We start from the raw sequence: 16,414 nt of genomic DNA on the forward strand, positions 1-16,414 counted from the left end.
TTATACAACAGTAGCTAAAATGGGGAGATGTCTGTCTGTAATAAATCGCTGCTCTGCCTTCTTAACAGAAGGCAACTCCTTAACAGGACTACTGTTCAGTCGTGTGGTCAGGTGCCACGAAGAGGGACTTTGGAAATGTGCAATTGGCTCAGAACAGGGCATTATAGCTGGACCTTGGATGTACAGGGAGAGCTAACATTAATAATATGCATGGCAATCTCTCCTGGCTCAAAGTGGAGGAGAGATTGACTTCATCATAACATGTGAGAGGTATTGACATGTTGAATGCACTGAGCTGTCTGTTTGAACTACTGGCACACAGCTTGGACACCCATGCAAACCCCACAAGACATGCCACCAAAGGTCTCTTCACAGTCCCCAAGTCCAGAACAGACTATGGGAGGTGCACAGTACTACATAGAGCCATGACTACATGAAGTCTATTCCACATCAAATAACTGATGTAAAAACATAAAAATACACCTTATGGAACAGCGTGGACTGTGAAGAGACACAAACACACATTTTGTGTTGTAGATACAGTATGTGGTAGTAAAGTAGTGGCCTGAGGGCACACACTTAATGTGCTTGCTGTGAATGGAGAGGGATGCACCGGAGCTCAATTTTGAGTCTGAATACTTATGTAAACAATGGTATTGCTGTTTTTATTTTTTATACATTTGCAAAAATGTATAAAAACCTGTTTTCGCTTTGACATTATGGGGTATTGTTTGTTGATTGATGAGAAAAATACATTATTTAATCCATTTTAGAATAAGGCTGTAACGTAACAAAATGTGGAAAAAGGGAAGGGGTCTGAATACATTCCGAATGCACCTGTAGGTAAATGAGCTTTTAGTTTTCATGTATCTTATACGTGGAACAAGTTTCAAAATGTTCTTAAATGTGATGTTCTGGTGCCTCTATTGCAATTCAGAAAGCTGATTGAGGACCTTATTACGAATGAATGAATGTGTGTGTTTGTTATGAGCGTGTTTCGTATTTTGTATTGATATTTTGATGTGTATTTTCTGTCAGTCAGGGCTCATCTGTAAAAGAGGCCTTGCTCTCAGTATTGACTCCTTGACGAAATAAAGTTGAAATAAAACATACAAAAATACACAAGATGTGTGTGGGAGATTGGAGAATCTGAGTGTGCATCATGCAATCTGTAATATAATGCATTGTACTGTTAGTATGTGGTTTGAGTTGACGTTTGAATGCACATTGGGATGAACTCACATGACAAGCTGGCAGTCAGGTGTGCCGTTGGGACAGGGGCTCTGAGACTTGATGGTGTATTCCTCCGTGCCACAGGAGACGGCCGTGGTGACAATGCGGCGGTGCACGAATGCACACCAGTTCCTGAAAGAGAGAGAGAGACAGCGCCATTCCTTTGATACTGTGCAATCTCTGTGTGTAATGACACTGGAAACTGGGAGACTGTTGAGATGAATCTATGGAGAGATATTACATCCTCTAGGGGCACGGCGCTGCTGCCAGACCCTGTCCTTTTGTTTATAGTTATATCGCTCTATTTTGTTTTGTTAAGTCCCAAGTGCGTCGCAAGTTTTAAAGTGGATTGTACATGGCATGTGTGACCCTGTTCATCCTGATTGCTGTAATATTAAAAAAGCTTTACAATGACAAACGGAGATTGTATGGAGCCAGTGAGTAAAACAACCACCGTCACCTAACGTTACACCCGTGAGAATCTGCTCTCTTTCAAAGATAAAGCTCGCACCCTCAAACACCCTTGCCTTACCTGATTGTTGTTCTACAAAGTCAAAAACGGAAACTAAGAGGAAGCGAGACTCAAGCGGTGGTGGTAGGAACAGACTACGGAGGCGGGGAAGCCGTCACCTGCTCCCAGTGTTCACCATGTCAAATGTGGGGAAGCCGTCACCCGCTCCCAGTGATCACCATGTCAAATGTGGGGAAGCCGTCACCCGCTCCCAGTGATCACCATGTCAAATGCGGGGAAGCCATCACCCGCTCCTAGTGATCACCATGTCAAATGTGGGGAAGCCGTCACCCGCTCCCAGTGATCACCATATCAAATGCGGGGAAGCCGTCACCCGCTCCCAGTGATCACCATGTCAAATGTGGGGAAGCCGTCACCCGCTCCCAGTGATCACCATGTCAAATGTGGGGAAGCCGTCACCCGCTCCCAGTGATCACCATGACAAATGTGGGGAAGCCGTCACCCGCTCCCAGTGATCACCATGACAAATGTGGGGAAGCCGTCACCCGCTCCTAGTGATCACCATGGCAAATGTACGGTCACTGAATAATAAACTGGATGAGTTAGCGGCCAAGGTTCAATTTGAAGACGACTTTGGGAAAAGCAAGCAATCTGCTTTACAGAAACGTGGCTCAAGCAGGACAATATCCCCACATTTGACATGGTGATCACTGGGAGCGGGTGACGGCTTCCCCACATTTGACATGGTGATCACTGGGAGCGGGTGACGGCTTCCCCACATTTGACATGGTGATCACTGGGAGCGGGTGACGGCTTCCCCACATTTGACATGGTGAACACTGGGAGCGGGTGACGGTTTCCCCGCCTTCCGTAGTCTGTTCCTGACACCACCGCTTGAGTCTCGCTTCCTCTTAGTTTCCGTTTTTGACTTTGTAGAACAACAATCAGGTAAGGCAAGGGTGTTTGATGTGAACATTAATGGATACACAGCAATCAGAGCAGATCGAGACAAAACAACATCACATAAATCAATAGCTGGCAGCTGTGTATCTTTGTAGTTAATACTTGGGCCACACAGTGTATTGTGATTGAACAAGTGTTCACCAGAGACTATGAGATGCTCATATCATTCAGGCCAATCTATCTACCACGCGAGTTTGGACAGATTAACATTATTCTAGTACAGTACCAGTCAAAAGTTTGGACACACCTACTCATTCCAGGGTTTTTCTTTATTTGTACTATTTTATACATTGTAGAATAATAGTGAAGACATCAAAACTATGAAAGAACACATATGGAATCATGTAGTAACCAAAAAAGCGTTAAACAAATCAAAATATATTTTATACTTGAGATTCTTCAAAGTAGCCACCCTTTGCCTTGACGACAGCTTTGCACACTCTTGGCATCGTTGGCGACCTCCTCCCACCTTCTACACCCTCAGTTCAAAAGGCTTCCCTCTGGCTGGCGCTTTAGCATGCCCATGGCCAAGACGAAGGTGATGGACTACTAAATGCAATGTCAATTGTATCGGTATATGTACGTGTCGATCTATTTTAACAGTGCAGTTGGGGCAGCTGTCAGTTGTGAGTGAATGTATCCATGTCCTGTTTTACGTGTATGCAGTATGCTGAACTGACTGTTTTACGTGTATGCAGTATGCTGAACTGACTGTTTTACCTGTATGCAGTATGCCAAACTGACTGTTTTACGTGTATGCAGTATGCTGAACTGACTGTTTTACGTGTATGCAGTATGCCGAACTGACTTTTACGTGTATGCAGTATGCCGAACTGACTTTTACATGTATGCAGTATGCTGAACTGACTGTTTTACGTGTATGCAGTATGCCGAACTGACTGTTTTACGTGTATGCAGTATGCTGAACTGACTGTTTTATGTGTATGCAGAATGCCGAACTGACTGTTTTACGTGTATGCAGTATGCCGAACTGACTGTTTTACGTGTATGCAGTATGCTGAACTGACTGTTTTACGTGTATGCAGTATGCTGAACTGACTGTTTTACGTGTGTGATGTGAGATTGTATGTGTATGTCACTCTTTAAATGTAAGGTGATGCCAAAGAAGAACTTCCATCCTGGATGGACAGAAGTTGTTCTTCTATACTATTGTAGGTTTCTGGGGTGAAGGTCTATCTTCCTCCTGGGCTTACAGCGCTCTCTCCCTCAACGACTGCAGCTACTGCTGCTGTCTCACAGTTTGCTTGTTTGCAATTCTGTGGTTTTCCTTCCTGTCTCTACAGGTCAAGGCTACAAACATAGCATCCGGCACTGACCACTGGACTTCCCATAATCTAACAGTCATTTTGATTTATTTTTAACAGTGCCAAAAATAAAAATCTATTTCAGCAGCATCTGCCTTTTCATCCAACCTTATTTGGGTGTCGTTGCAACATTATTTGGGTGTTGTTGGACTCTTGAAGAACGTATTGTTTCGGTGGTTGTCATTTCTTATGACGTTTTTAACCCTTTTCTATTTTAGAATTGCTTTTTATGTTTGACAGTCTCCCTCCTGGCCCCTATCTACCCTTCATTACTATATAATGGGTCTTTTACTGCCAGCTTCAGTGCCCAGGCCTGGCACGGTGAGTCACCCGCCTGGCTTCTCTCCAGGGTAGTGCTGAAAGAACCATCCCCTGCTTCCAACCCGGCCTTCTCAGCACATAGCAACTACTGACTGGGCCAAGACATCATCTATGGGCTGTCTTTCTTGCCAGGACCTTCACACTGCTGTCTGCATATATCTAATCAGGGAAATTGTAGTCACTTTAATTTACCAGCAGATTTGATTTCAACGAATTCCACAGGTATTAATTTATCTCCATTTCTGGTTAATTATGCCTTCTTATTCCATTTGGCCCCCATTGACCTTCATTTGCTACAGCGGCTCTCCCCTTCTGACCCTCCCTTACCAGCACAAACCTGCACTGAGCTTTGCTAACTCAGCAAACTGGATGCAGTTTATCACAGTGCCATCCGTTTTGTCACTAAAGCACCTTATACCACCCACCACTGCGACTTGTATGCTCTAGTCGGCTGGCCCTCGCTACATATTCGTCGCCAGACCCACTGGCTCCAGGTCATCTACAAGTCCATGCTAGGTAAAGCTCCACCTTATCTCAGTTCACTGGTCACGATGGCAACACCCATCCGTAGCACGTGCTCCAGCAGGTGCATCTCACTGATCATCCCTAAAGCCAACACCTCATTTGGCTGCCTTTCGTTCCAGTTCTCTGCTGCCTGTGACTGGTACCAATTGCAAAAATCGCTGAAGTTGGAGACTTTTATCTCCCTCACCAACTTCAAACATCTGCTATCTGAGCAGCTAACCGATCGCTGCAGCTGTACATAGTCTATCGGTAAATATCCCACCCATTTTTACCTACCTCATCCCCATACTGTTTTTATTTATTTACTTTTCTGCTCTTTTGCACACCAATATCTCTACCTGTACATGACCATCTGATCATTTATCACTCCAGTGTTAATCTGCAAAATTGTAATTATTCGCCTACCTCCTCATGCCTTTTGCACACAATGTATATAGACTCCCCTTTTTTTTCTACTGTGTTATTGACTTGTTAATTGTTTACTCCATGTGTAACTCTGTGTTGTCTGTTCACACTGCTATGCTTTATCTTGGCCAGGTCGCAGTTGTAAATGAGAACTTGTTCTCAACTAGCCTACCTGGTTAAATAAAGGTGAAATAAAAAAATTAAAATAAAAAATAACCTGCTTCAGACCCAGACTGTCCAAGCAACCCATTAGAGAAGGTATAGGATAGCCAGGGGTCAGTCTACAACACTGCAGGGGTCATCTCGCCCCTGACACCAGGTGAGACAGGTGCAGAGGGGGATGAATTTCACTGCTCCTGGGTGGCCCTGTCTCGACCAGTCTGTTTGAGACAAACCTCACGCCCCTCTGTCCCATCAACCAGGAGACAGAGTTTACTAAACACCAGGCGAACAGGTCGGCCTGGGGCCCCTCAAACTGACGTGGTAGAGTGTGACATGTCAGATCTGGTGTTTGGTGTTTGGTGTTTTTTCTGGCTTACCTCGCTGAACCTGTGAGGCGAGGCAAAGTGGCTGCCAAACCGCTCCCTTCCACTGTGGTGTGTAGCATTGTATGGAGGCTGAATTAAGTAACTCTGCGTGCTTGAGTAGGAGTTTCCCGAAAAAGGACAATCTTTATCTGTTCTGGCTCACCCATTCAAGCTTAAGAGGAACCTTAAGTCGTATGTATGTACAGTATGTGTGCCATTCTTAGCCTAACCCCCCCCCCATGGGACTCACAAGACCTTGTATTGGAATTCTCAACATGTCTGTGTCATTGGCTCTCTAATCCACCACTTCTGCGTCCAGGCCAGACCAAACAAAGAGCCTTGACGTCCCAGGGGTGCAGCTGCAGAGGAGTGGAGAGGATTAAATCAAAATACTTCATCTGTTTCCAAGGCAACAAGCAAGTGGCTGCATCGTTGTGGCCCTGACATTAGAGTGTTGCCGAAGTCCTTCATGTACTGTACAGACACACATACCACTGCGGTTCGTTTTGAGACTTACTTTACACTGCAGAGACAGAGAATGTGTAGAAACGAGACAGTTGGCGTTTACAAGATGTTTCACCTTTTCTCACTCTGATCCAAGACTGTCTTTCTCTTGGCCCAGTAAGCTACAACCCCCTTTAGGAGGGGAACTCCTGCTGGATAAAGAGTGGGGAGGAGGGGTGTCACAACCCAGTACTAAGTTTATATTTCATAAACTGAGAGAACAAGGTCTCCTGAACCCCCTAACAGCCTCCAGCTCTACGACGGTGTTCACCCTTACACAGACTAAACAGTGCCACAGCAAACAAGCTCGTCTAACAAGTTTTCAGTACATGACGATTGCCATTCGAAAGCAAATAAGAAAGTAAATACAAGGAAAGACTGTCCCTTCCCATACAAAAACAAAGGACATTTTGAGCAACATCCTCGTTCAACAGGACTGAATGGAAACTCAGAGAGTGGAATGCCTGGTGAATTGTCTAGAGGGTCACTGATACTTTAAGTTTGTTTTGGCCTCTAGTGTGTCACAAACAGTGTTCTGCGCTTGATCCCGTCTTTGATATTTCACAGTAGAACAATAATATTAAACTTTTACAATGTGAGAACATTGAGGTCTGCCCTTTCTGCCCTCCCAAGGTAAATGTGCACTCCCTTTCTGGCTGAGAAGAAAGCGGATACTAGATTCTTACCAGCCAATGGCAATGTGCTTTCACAGTCTAGGAATTAGGGTTCCCACCGACTGCTTGTAAAGTTGAACTTTTTCATTGGAAATTCTAATTTGTCAATGTGAATTTCAATTTGTCAATGTCCAATATCTGTCCCTTCCATTCCCCACCACTGTGCTACTAGCTTGGCAGATCTGAGTCAGAGCTGCCCGGTCTCGCTTCCTCCTGGTCTGCTGTGAAATCATGAAGTGCCATCTCTGGGAGAGCACAATAGCCGTGGTCATACCTCCTGTAGGCCTACAACTCCCAGAACATCACCCCTCTTTGGCTCCGACCAGGAAGGAAGCATCTGACGCTCTCACACAGCGCTAACCTACTCCATCCTGAGACACTCCACCACACAGTATACCCACAGACATACACACACACACACACACACACACACACACACTGCAAATTCACTGGACAAACCTTCATACAGCTCTGTCATACAGCTTTGGTGGTGAGTTTCTCTATTATGGTGATATGATACTAGGACTGTGTTCCCACAGGGACACTGTCCTCTCCCACAGTCTAATCATGGCGTCCTGGGTGGTTGATTAGGCCTCTGGGTTGGAGGAGCTGAGGTTTCCAAAAAGGGTGTAACTAAGCTAAGTTAAGAGACTCTGTAGTCTTGTTGAAGAGTCATGTCATTTAACTAATTCATAGATGTTTTATAGTACCAATAACACCAGACCAGATACTCCTTTCGCAAGATAAATGAAGAACTAATATTAACAGTAGATCTACAATGTTATTTTGGCTGGGTTTCAAAGCCAGGACTCTTCTTTGCTTGTTTCTTATACAGTACAGCTGGCCTGGATAACAACATCCCCTTTATGCTGCACTAGTGGCCATTATTATGATTTTTAATTTTTTGCTTTCAAGAAAAGCCACATTGTGTCGGAGAGTGTTCAAAGTGTTTCAATTCTGCAGAGGACCCTGACTGCTGCAGATTATGTTGATTCAGAAACGAAAAGAGAAAATAACCAGATGGGTATGGGGGTCCTGTTAGCCATTGAGTCGACATGGACTCTGAAACCCGGCTGTTCACAAAAGGCCTTTGTGCCAGTGGCTGAGCGGCGAGGCCAAGCACATTGGGAATCGAAGCTGATTCCTTTAGGACATGTTTTAGAGAGACGTGAGAGCATAGCAGCAATAAGCAGGCTTTTCCACACGTCCATTCCGGACACACAGCCATTGGCTGCGTTGGTGATGGGTCGGGAATGACCTTGTTCCGAGTGGTCCGGGAAGGGCCACTGAGGGATGGACCCCAGCAGGAGGGCCAGGCTTTAGACATGGGCTGCACTTTCATGTCTTGATTTCATTCCTTTAGCTTTTCTTACTATTATGTTGATTTTAATGAGAGTGCTTGATGAAAGACATTTGCGGAAATTATAATTGCCGTTAAGCGACTGTTAATTATGTCTACGGAGCTTCGCCATTAGCGATGACGTCACCGGTGTAACATCCCACACTAGAACGAGCTGCGTTGCATTTAAATATCTGAGCAGAATTGTTGAAAACAGCTTTAAGCAGTAAACTACCCCTCCCTCATACTTCCTGTTTTCATGGGTTCTTGTAATGAGTTGTTTAGCCTGTTTTCTGGGTCTGCTCCTCTTTGCTTCTGCATAGTTCTGTTCTGTTTTGCTAGCTAGATTGTAGTAGTCCACACAGGTCTACAGTTCACTCCCTCGCTGTCTGTGGCCTTTCAGAGCTTCCCATGCGTACCAAAGACCCAATGCCTCACGTCAGCCGTGAACCATCCATCCCAACGCCCCTCGTATATCCACATTCCTCGCCCACCACCTGGGTTCTAACACATGCATTTTGGGGGCCCAGAAGTGTGCAGAATGAAACGGCCTCGGACTCAGCAGTGAAGTGCACTGTCTACACCACAGGAGGGAATTATCCTAGCACTGTAGCACACACATATACGCGCCCATACGCACGCACGCATGCACACACACACACATATGCGCCCATGCACACACACACACACACACACATATATATATGTATATATATATACATATATCACCTAGACCCTGAGCACTCACCAAAACAACAGGGGCTGTTACACCCTGGGGATGAAAACATGCCAATAACACTAAACTGAAAACCATTCAGCACTAAAATAAATGGAGATATCTGACCTTTAAATCAGTGTTATTCATATGCTAAACGTATTCACACACTCTTGGCGAACAAATATACGTTTGTAAAAAAACATCTTTTTTTTTTTTTACGGTTTAGAAGAAGAGATGTTTCGGCCTCACAGCCTTCCGTATTGCTTATCCTTGAATGCCTGAATACCACTCACATATCCACTCTGTTCATCTGTTAATACATCTTTGTTGGACTGCACGTTTATCGACAGTTTCATTTTTCCTTTGCACGGTCAGTGCTCTTCATAAGTCCGAGGTATTCAGTCATTGAAATTTCTCGATTTTCTTTTTGTTAACAACCAATGTGTTTACAGACGTCAAGGCCGAAGCACATTGATTCATTCTTTTTACACTGAAGAGGAAGGACTGTATGCATACCTCTCACATATCCAGTCGAACCATGAACCTTGGTTGAGTTGAGAGTTTGCAAAAGACAGTTCACTTTTTCTGTTGCAGATTAAGAGTTTTTCACACACAGGGTGAACCTCTCACTGACCTCCTCCAGCACGAGAGGATCCAATCAAACCTGTCCCTCAGAGATATCACAGGCTACACGCTGGCCGGCCCAAACCTGAACTCCATTACAGTAATGATGGTGACACATAAGAAAAAGGTCTTCTTTGAACGATGTCGTTAAGTAAACGTTTAAATGGCTGTTCTTAAAGGAGGGATAATCGCTAGCTGTTTGAGCTAGCTCCTCAGGGAGCACATTATCAGCGGATCAGGCTAGCTGCGCTGCAATTTAGGGTGTAATGTATGTATCCAGGTTAGAATAATGAAATGTCCAGTAACTCAGCTCTGGAGGCAAAGATCAGGCTCCGCCGGCAGCCTGGGCTCTGAGCACAAACTGCAGGAAACCTATTGCTCTCTTATGGCTTTCTATGCAATTCAGATGAATTGTGATTGATTAAGCTCGGGTAAGGAAAACCATGTGCCTACTTTCGACACTTTGGTGAGGTGGGACTGGAGAGAGCACATTAACAAGAAGCCCAGCCAAACCAAGGCAGTGAAATCCCAGCAGTTCTGCTGAGGAGGGCACATGTAAAAGTTAACTAAAAGACTTTACCTTGGTTTAGTTCACCCCATCAGCTCAAGCTTCATGCTGATTGTAGCGATGAGATAAGATCGAAATTGAGGAGAAAAGGGGGGGAAAATTCCCCAAATACATAAAAAAAATCCATATTTCTGGGGCACTGCACATAAAGTTGAAGTCTGAAGTTTACATACACTTGGGGTTGGAGTCATTAAAACGTAGTTTTTCAACCACTCCACACATTTCTTGTTAACAAACTATAGTTTTGTCCAGAGGTGTGGACTCGTGTCACATGACTTGGACTCGAGTCAGACTCGAGTCACAAATATGATGACTTGCAACTCGACTTTGACTTTAACACCAATGACTCGTGACTTGACTTGGACTTGATACCCTCCCCTCCCCAAGCCCAAATATAAAAAATTATGCTATTAAAAAAGTGTGCATCCCATCAACTCTTCATTTAACAGATTACAGTTTGAATTGGGCAGCAGCCAATCAAATTGTGCCATCTGAGAAAAAGTTGTGTGTGGCAGTGCAGAGAAACGTTGGCTGGTGAATTCAGATGGAGCCCTTGGAAAGATGATACCCAAAATTATTATTTTCAGATATAAAGACACCTCTGTATCAATAAAAAACGGATTGCAACTTGCAAAACATGCGGGAAGAAAATTACAGACGGAGTAGCAAAATTTCCAACTATGTTTGACATTTGAAGCTGCACAAAGAACGGTAAGTTGTGGCTAATATAGCAGACAGCTATATATGTTATCACTTTACTAGTGTAGGTTAATGTAACGTTAAATCAATGAGCCTCCACACAGTCAGTCAGTGCAGGAACGTGATCATTGCACCCAAGATTGAGCTACAACTGGCTAGGCAGTTGGTAGCCTAAATCCTGGCTGATGTTACTGCTGCTCCTAAAACCATTGACATACATTAGCCTACTATAACCACACAGTGTGTGTGTGTGTGTGTGTGTGTGTGTGTGTGTGTGTGTGTGTGTGTGTGTGTGTGTTGGGCGATTGTGTACAAGCCTACATTGCCGAATTGCTCCCCATAGCGATCCTCGATAGTCGATCACTATTGGGGAGGGTGTCTTTCTCATAGCTACCCATGTATTTCCATGGAAATATAATGTTTATTTGGAAAGTAATAAATATATAGATATTTTTAAAAGCATTCATGATTTGCGTAAATGTAATATACTAATGTACTCTTGTTAAAAATATGAAATGGTATTACATTTGGTAAAGAGCACATTATGACTTGTTTAGGACTCAAAACTCAAAGTTTAGGACTTGATACTTGACAATCTTGACTTGAGACTTGACTTGGACTTGCCTGTCTTGACTTGGGACTTGAGTGCTAAGACTTGAGACTTACTTGTGACTTGTAAAACAATGACTTGGTCCCACCTCTGGTATTGACAAGTCGGTTAGTACAATGACACAAGTAATGACACAAGTCATTTTTCCAACAATTGTTTACAGACAGATTATTTCACTTATAATTCACTGTATCACAATTCCAGTGGGTCAGAAGTTTACATTCACTAAGTTGACTGTGCCTTTAAACAGCTTGGAAAAATCCAGAAAATGATGTCATGACTTTAGAAGCTAATGATAGGCTAATTGACATAATTTGAGTCCATTTGAGGTGTACCTGTGGATGTATTTCAAGGCCTACCTTCAAACTCAGTCCCTCTTTGCTTGACATCATGGGAAAATCTAAATACATGAGCAAAGACCTCAGAAAACAAATGTGGACCTCCACTAGTCTGGTTCATCCTTGGCAGCAATTTTCAAACGCCTGAAGGTACCTCGTTCATCTGTACAAACAATAGTACGCAAGTATAAACACCATGGGACCATGCAGCCGTCATACCGCTCAGGAAGGAGACTTTCTGTCTCCTAGAGATGAACGTACTTTGGTGCATATCAATTCCAGAACAACAGCAAAGGACCTTGTGAAGATGCTGGAGGAAACGGGTACAAAAGTATCTATATCCACAGTAAAACGAGTCTTATATCAACATAACCTGAAAGGCCACTCAGCAAGGAAGAAGCCACTGCTCCAAAACCGCCATAAAAAAGCCAGAAAACGGTTTGCAACTGCACATGGGGACAAAGATCGTACTTTCTGGAGAAATGTCCTCTGGTCTGATGAAACAAAAATAGAACTGTTTGGCCATAATGACCATCGTTGTGTTTGGAGGATAAAGGGGGATGTTTGCAAGCTGAAGAACACCATCCCAACCGTGAAGCACGGGGTGGCAGCATCATGTTGTGGGGTGTTTTGCTGCGGGAGGGACTGATGCACTTCACAAAATAGATGACATCATGAGGCAGGAAAATTATGTGGATATATTGAAGCAACATCTCAAGACATCAGTCAGGAAGTTAAAGGTTGGTCACAAATGGGTCTTCCAAATGGACAATGACCCCAAGCATACTTCCAAAGTTGTGGCAAAAAGGCTTAAGGACAACAAAGTCAAGGTATTTGAGTGGCCATCACAAAGCCCTGACCTCAATCCTAGAGAAAATATGTGGGCAGAACTGAAAAAGCATTATATATTATACTATACTATAGTATAAGGAAGGCAGCAGGCGCTGCCTTATATTATACTGACATTTCACATTCTTAAAATAAAGTGGTGATCTTAACTGACCTAAGACAGGGATTTTTTACTAGGTTTAAATGACAGGAATGGTGAAAAACTGATTTTAAATGTATTTAGCTAGGTGTATGTAAACTTCAGACTTAAACTGTATATGTGAGCTGCTCCACGTTCTTAACGTGGGTAGTAGCCATAGCCGCCGGGAAGATGTTTGGGGGTGCTGGGATTTTTTGTTGTTGTTGCCTACTTTTGTGAAGAAAAACATACATTTTTTCCCCCTTTTTTTCAGGGGTTGCTGCAGCACCTCAGCACCCCTGCTTCACACATATATGGTGGTAGCTGTTATTATACACATGCTGGTAGACCAAACATTTAATATTCTGTTTGATGTGCATGCTGCGAAGTGCATGTGTGTGTTTGTCAATCCACAGGTGGTTGTTCCTGTGTTTTCCTTCTCCTATAAATACGTGTCTGCACAGGCTGTCTGTCAGCTGAGAGGTGGCTAGCTACTGTGAATAAACACTTACCCAGTGCGGGCTGGGTAGCTCCCTCCCTCTCCTGGTGGGGGAGCACTCTCCTCGGGCAGCAGACCCAGGTTTTTTTTTCCAGGACCAACCTGATGGGGTTGTCCATGTGGCCCATACCCCAGAGGGTGGTGGGCAGATCCAGGCACATCAGGTTCGTGGCCACGGGGTCCTGTCCTGAGGTGGGGAAAGTCAATCCCCCCAGGTTCAGGATGGACTCCTACCCCCATCCCCTGGGTACCCAAGCCTTCTTTCTCCAGAGGCAGGCCTGGGTCCTCTTCCTCCACCTCTGGATCTCTGGCCCTGACCTCACAATGAGCTGTCACCAGCAGCCCCAGCACCAGCAGCATCAGTTCCCCCACAGTTGTCATGTCTGCTACGCTGCCTGATCCTGATCTATCCACACTAGCTAGCTGCCAAAAGTGTCTGAGATCTCTCCGGGACTGCTATTTGTTTTTAAAGAGTTACGTTTTGGAAATACCCCGCCCCCATGTTCAAAAGTCACCCTCCTCCTCCTCTGGCTAGGAGTCCCCTCCCACTGTTCCCCTCACTCACACACACATGCACTCACACCCCAGCCACCCAAAGCCCTTTTCAAAGCCCTCTAACAATCCTCGGAAATGAGCCTCCTACCGACCCATCCCCTCCCTCCCTCAGGCCCGCAGGCTGGAGATGCCGTTAGGACCCCCACCACCACCTTCACCACACACACACACGCGCGCATACACACACATACTCCAGCCGGGCCGGTGAGGAAGCGGCCCATTTCTTATGTTCTTATCACCTCACCTCTGTCTCTCTTCCTCTGACTGGCGGAGTGCAGGAAAGGGATGTTAGGGCGGAGAGAGAGCGGGAGATTGGATGTCTTTTAAAGGAGTGTAAAGGGTTGTTGACCAGAGGATAGAGGGAATCAGTCAAATGTATCTGCATAGGAGAGACTTTTCCCTCTAGTTATCTCTGTCTCTATGCATCACAATCACACACAGACCCCCACACTGACCCATATGAGTAATCCGTTTTTAAATAGATAGTGGGAAGATTAATGATGTTATGACTAGGGTTGCAACATTCCGGGAACTTCAATAAATTCCCTGGTTGGAGGATTCCAAATTTACTGCTAATTCCCTCCTGATTCCGGGAATCCTCCAACCCGGGGTTGAATTAAACCAAAGAATTGATTGAAAGTTCCCTAGTTATGTTCCATTGTTGTTTAGGTCACAGATGAGTTAGTGTTTGAGTTGAAACTGTATTGTTTTTCGGTTTATCATACATCTGCTGCCATGTCGATGGATGTTCCAATATTTGAGTGATGTAACTCCCATGTTAAGTTTCAAGTTTTTAATGTCAGGTGCAAAAGTACAGTGAAATGCCTTTCTTTCAATCTCTAACCCCAACAATGCAGTAATCAATAACAATGTAATACTATAAATAGCATAAGGTAGAACAAAAACACACAAGAAATAAAAAAGTATGCTATATACAGGGACAGTCAGTTCCAGTACCATATATACAATGTGAACATTTAACTAATTCTTATTTACATTGATGGCCTACCCCGGCCAACCCTAACCCGCATGACGCTGGGCCAATTGTGCGCCACCCTATGGGACTCCCAATCACGGCCGGTTGTGATACAGCCTGGAATCAAACCAGGATCTGTAGTGACACCTCTAGCATTGAGATACAGTGCCTTAGACCGCTGCACACCTTGAGAGCCACTGGAGTGATAGAAGTGGATATGTATAGGGGTAAGGTGACTAGGCGTCAGGATATATGATAAAAAGAGTAGCAACAACGTATATGATGATTGTATGTGGGTGGTTGTGTGTGTGTGTGTGTAGAGTCTTGTGATGTGCATAGAGACATTGCAAAAAATAAAATACAACGGTCAACTCAGATAGTCCGTGTAGGCATTTTGTTATCTACAGTGGGGCAAAAAAGTATTTAGTCAGCCACCAATTGTGCAAGTTCTCCCACTTAAAAAGATGAGAGAAGCCTGTAATTTTCATCATAGGTACACTTCAACTATGACAGACAAAATGCGAATTGTAGGATTGTAGGATTTTTAGTTAGCTATTTAGTAGTCTTCTGGCTTGGGGATACAAGCTGTGATCAGGCCCACCGCCGTCGTGTCATCAGCAATCCGCTGTTGGATTCGTGGGTGGCCACGCAGTCTTGGGTGAACAGGGAGTACAGGAGGGCACTAAGCACACAGCCCTGTGGGCCAGCGTGGCAGGATCCAGGGTCCAGTTGCAGAGGGAGGTGTTCAGTCCCAGGGTCCTATAAGCTTGGTGACAATGGTGGAGGCTTGGAGGGGACAATGGTGTTGAACGCTGAGCTGTAGTCAATGAACAGCATTCTCACATAGGTATCGACTGTCCCTGTATATAGCGTATCTCATCTCGGTGGGCGAGGGCAGTGTGGAGAGGACTTGACATTGCGTCATCTATGGCTCTGTTGGGGTGGTATGCAAATTGGGGTGGGTCCAGGGTGTCTGGGATGATGGAGTTTCATGCCACAACTCACAGCTCTTCGTGATTCCAGACGTGAGTGCTACAGGCCGGTAGTCATTGTGGCATGAAGCCTTAAGAGTTCTTGGGAACAGGAACGATGGTGGTCATCATAAAACACGTGGGGATTACGGATTGGGACAAGGTGAGGCTTAAATATGAATATGCCTGCCAGATGTCCCGAGCTCCGAGAACACGCCCGGGAATATCGTCGGGCACCACAGCCTTGCAGGGTGTTGACCTGATTAAAGACCTTACTCACGACGACCTCGGAGAGGTGACGGTGTCAGTGTCCCACTAACTTTAAGAGTTGACATTGGAATGTGTGCTGCTGCTGTTACTATCTTTCCCAGTGTTTGGGACAGACTTGTTCGCCATAGTAGGATTTACGGTGCTCCTTAAGGTGCTTAACGTGGATAGCCCTGTAACTCTTTAGTAGCAGCAGGACCTGAAATCCCACCCTTATGTATGAGGAGAGACTGTAGCCTGTTAAAATAGACAGACTACCATGATCATAAACAGTACAGTAAGATAAACGATACAGTAAGATAAACGATACAGTAAGACGCTTCGACACCGTAAG

At 44.7% G+C, this 16,414-nt stretch overlaps 1 protein-coding gene across 2 annotated transcripts in view; it reads right to left on the bottom strand.

Annotated features, from left to right (window-relative positions):
- The window catches only part of LOC109898838 (multimerin-2-like), a 29,321-nt gene extending 15,539 nt beyond the window's left edge, over window positions 1-13,782 (bottom strand). Inside the window, exons 1-2 of one of the 2 annotated variants that reach the window (XM_031835805.1) lie at window positions 13,325-13,782; window positions 1,243-1,365 (exon numbers count right to left, since the gene is read on the bottom strand). In XM_031835805.1, coding sequence (XP_031691665.1) covers window positions 1,243-1,365; window positions 13,325-13,692 — 491 coding nt within the window. In that variant the 5' untranslated portion in view covers window positions 13,693-13,782. The remainder of the gene's footprint in view (window positions 1-1,242; window positions 1,366-13,324) is intronic. The other variant, XM_031835804.1, reaches the window with a different exon arrangement.
- Between the last annotated feature and the right edge of the window lie 2,632 nt (window positions 13,783-16,414).

This window comes from Oncorhynchus kisutch, linkage group LG11, assembly GCF_002021735.2.
Source record: "Oncorhynchus kisutch isolate 150728-3 linkage group LG11, Okis_V2, whole genome shotgun sequence".
NCBI lineage: Eukaryota > Metazoa > Chordata > Actinopteri > Salmoniformes > Salmonidae > Oncorhynchus > Oncorhynchus kisutch.